Source organism: Melampsora larici-populina (genome assembly GCF_000204055.1).
Source record: "Melampsora larici-populina 98AG31 unplaced genomic scaffold MELLAscaffold_148, whole genome shotgun sequence".
NCBI classification, from domain to species: domain Eukaryota; kingdom Fungi; phylum Basidiomycota; class Pucciniomycetes; order Pucciniales; family Melampsoraceae; genus Melampsora; species Melampsora laricis-populina.
In genome coordinates this window covers 59,526-63,230 of record NW_006768911.1, presented here as the reverse complement: position 1 = coordinate 63,230, position 3,705 = coordinate 59,526, and the positions used below count along the sequence as shown (strand labels likewise).

At 39.5% G+C, this 3,705-nt stretch overlaps 1 protein-coding gene across 1 annotated transcript; it reads right to left on the bottom strand.

The window, feature by feature from the left end:
* Nucleotides 1–2,120: 2,120 nt before the first annotated feature.
* On the bottom strand, nucleotides 2,121–3,421 carry MELLADRAFT_69998 (uncharacterized protein; the record flags this gene model as incomplete). Its single annotated transcript, XM_007419237.1, has 6 exons — nucleotides 2,121–2,282; nucleotides 2,461–2,603; nucleotides 2,883–3,000; nucleotides 3,070–3,219; nucleotides 3,292–3,300; nucleotides 3,356–3,421. The coding sequence occupies 6 exons, from the start codon at nucleotides 3,419–3,421 to the stop codon at nucleotides 2,121–2,123; spliced, it is 648 nt and encodes a 215-aa protein (XP_007419299.1).
* Between the last annotated feature and the right edge of the window lie 284 nt (nucleotides 3,422–3,705).

Here is a 3,705-nt window from a genome sequence, read left to right as displayed (position 1 = left end):
AATCCCGGAAAATACTTTTGGCAACCTTAAATCCTGCTACTGCCACCTTTACATATGTAATTTACATGTATAACCCTTGTTTACCATCCTCAAAAAAGTACCTTTTCTCTAGTAACTTCTGTTTCTCCTTATCAACCTTCAAGATTAAAGTTGTTACAGTATAATATAATGTTGGTCTTTCATATTCCGATCTTACTAAACCCATAAACCTAATAATTCATATTACTACCCTAAAAACCATTTCTAACCCTGTATACCTATATTTTTGATTTTTTCTTATGTTTTTTTTTCTTCATTTTTGTAATAAGATTGTGAATGAACTCTAATGATCTCAATAAGTAATATGAATTAAAATGATGTAACCTGAACGCAATGATCAATACATAAGCCCATAAGAGCTTCAATTGATCTGAAAACCTCTATTTTGAATTTTCTTCCCTGCTGAACTTTTCTGGTAAACTGGTAAACTGCTAATAATGAATTTTTTTGATTGACCCCATAAATTGATCACCACATTGTGCCTGAGAGGATGACCTCATCCAGGGCATGTCTTGTACAGGTGTTGTGGAAATCAAAATCAATGATCTTCTTTTTAACATTACTTCTTGATATTTATTCAATCAAGGATTTAAATTTGAATCAATTTTATATTTTGCTTCAATTGGTCACTCATCTATGTTGTTTTGTTACAAGATCAATTCATTATATCAAGATTACAATCATGAGCTAGAGAATTATTCAAATTCAAGACTCAAGTTTCATTGCTCATCTCAAACTGATTGGGCTTATATTATTTTTGATTATAGTTATTAGATTCAAATCTTTTATTACTCATCTCTTCATAAAAGATAGTCTTCATATAAGCAAGCAAAACAAAACACACAAAAAGAAGAAATAACTTGAAAATAGTCCTTTAATATTCAATAAAGTAAAGAAGATCTAGATTTCAAACAAAAGGAAGGTGTCAGTATTATTCAAGATTGAGATTAAGGTCCAAAATCGAGATTTAATATTAGAAGGAAATAATAATGTGATACCAATATTACAAGCTGGGATCAATATGATAAGCTAAATAGAAGGATCAAAACTAGGGTGTATACTTAGGATGCAAAACATAGGTCAGAGAGAAAGAGAAAAGCACTTACTTATTCAAGATTTAAATTGAAAGATCAAAATCAAAATTGTAGTTGAATTAAAACTATAAAGGTGAAAAGGAAAGTAGAGGAAACTTACTTACAAAAGGATCAAAATCAAAAACTAAATATAGAAGATGAGATAGTGGAGAAAGAAAGATGATGATGTCAGTATATTCAAGTAGAAAGGAAGGAAGAAAGCAAAGAAGAAAATTGAAATCAAACTTACTTAAATGATCCAAAATCGAAATTGATTAACTTACCCTGATCAAGATCCAAAATCGAGTTTTAAATCAATAAAGCCAAGAGGACCTCAATGATGATGCAATGAGATCGAGGTGGAGAAGGAGATATGAGGTGGGCATTGATTGAATAAGTGGGGAAGATGAAGCAGATATTAGTATTGAATGAAAGAGAAGAGGAAAGTGGAGAAAGATTAATGGAAACTTACTGTGATGTGATACGAGAAAGAAGGGGAATGACTTGATGATGTGATGCCGAGTGCAATCGGAGTAAAACTTAAACAAACTGGTTGGGGCAAATGGAAGTGTATGTAGCTGTTGAAGCGAAGGTTGTGAGTATATAAGGAGGGGGGTTTCTAGCAACGTTGGGCCGTTGCGCTGCGTTGCGCGCAACGCAACGGGCGACTTTTTTGGCTACCCAGGGGCAACGCACCGGGCAAAGCCAGTACCGCTGTGTTGCTCGCCTTTGCGTTGCCCGTTGCGCACCTTTGCGTTGCCCGTTTCTCTCTGTTGCGCGCAACGCAGCGTGATTGTGCTTGAAACTCAATGGAGGGCACGCACACACAAGATGTAATATTAACAATTAATATAAAGCAGGATTTAAAGAATGAATAATGGATATTAAAGTATCAAAAGTATTTATCAAAGTGTTTGTTAAAGTATTAAAAATTTGATGAGAGAGTGATTGTGAAATTAGATTAAGGAAAGAAAGAACAACGGATTAAAGTGGTAAAGTTGTTAAGTGCTACTTCTTCTTTGATCGTCTACCACCAAAAGCCTCGATGGCTTCGTTTGCCTCCTTATACTTGTGCCCTAGGGGTACACGTTGACGCCCACCAAGCCTTGAACCGACACAGTATTCGATCGCACCAGGCACAAGATCGGACCCTGTCCCAAAAGCATATATCTGCCGCCGCAGAACAAGTGCGCTCGACTATCGCCGAGCTCGCAGATAGACTCAGATACTCTTTTGCCAGCGAGGCCCAAATGGGAAAAGCGGCACAATGCACCTATAAGTTGTGTATCTATTAGTATCAGTACAAATACAAATTGCAATTCAAAATGAAATGAAATAATGGCCATACCCTCCACCATGGCAAGACTGCCTTAGTTTTTCGTGCGTCGTCGTTGGAAGCCATTGGATGAGTGGCCTTGAGGTAAGCAGCAATCTCATTGGATTCAACCTCGGGATCGTGAGACTTGAAAAGTTGAAACAGGTTGCCTGGAACTATCGGGTCCGATTTCTTAGGCATTTGTTCAGCCTGAGTCGGAACTGGTGGAGCAGTCAAGGCCAGCTTGGTCTTGCGCGCGTCAAACTTGTCTTGAAGCAGCTTGCGTGCACGTCTGGTGACCTCGTGTTCCAATCCAAAAGCGTGTTCGAAAAATTGAACTCGAAAGAAGGGGTTGAGGATGGTCGCCATGACAGTTGTATCACACTGTATGGCTTCGTCAAAATACTTATCTACCCTCGCCTGCATCGACCGTATCATTGGAAGAAGCGCATCACCCAGTGAAAGTTCCTCGACCCGGGAGGCGAGGTGGAACTTTAGAGCGTAGAACTCGGGAATAACCAAGCAGCCGGTGGGTCCGTCACCCTCCATACACTTAGTCAGGTCCAAGAAAGGCTGTGGATATACATGTCAGATAAGAGAGTCAGCTTGGAATTAAAGCAAATGTATCGCAAGACCACTTACAGCCAGTTCGGTGGTCAGCTCCTCTAAGGTGCTCCAGTCGGCTGGAGTAAAGAAAATCTTGTGGAAGTAACCACGAGGTTTATGGTTTCCCTTGCGCCGTTGCTTCTTGTTGACCAATTCGAGGTCGTCAGCTAACAGTTTGTTGACGACCTAGAACGACAATACATGTAGGTATGATGAAGTTGAGGAATAGATGTGAATTAAAAACAGCAAGTTACTCACCTTACGAGCCTGGACCAGTCGATTGAGTGAATCAAATTCGGAATTCCACCGAGTAGCGTTGTACCCTGGCGTCAAAGGCAATACTTTCAAGCCTAAAGACTTCGCTGTTCTTGCGAAGTGGCGCCTCCATGCTGCAGACCGAGCAACTCAACGCGAAACGAAGTTAGCCTGGATCAATCTCAGGGTGAACATCAGCTTTCCAACGTCCAAAAATTGTAAATAAAAAATTCACAACACATTACCTTACTGATCAATTTATTCAATTTATTTGCTTTTCTTCGTGAGCCACTTGTGTGATACTTTTCGCTGGATTTTCCAGGTGTAATCTCCACGGTGGGGTCTCGATTGTCCTTCGCATCTTCGGTATCTTCATTGTAATCTGGAGCTGCGGTTGTAATATCTTCGTCTGCAGAG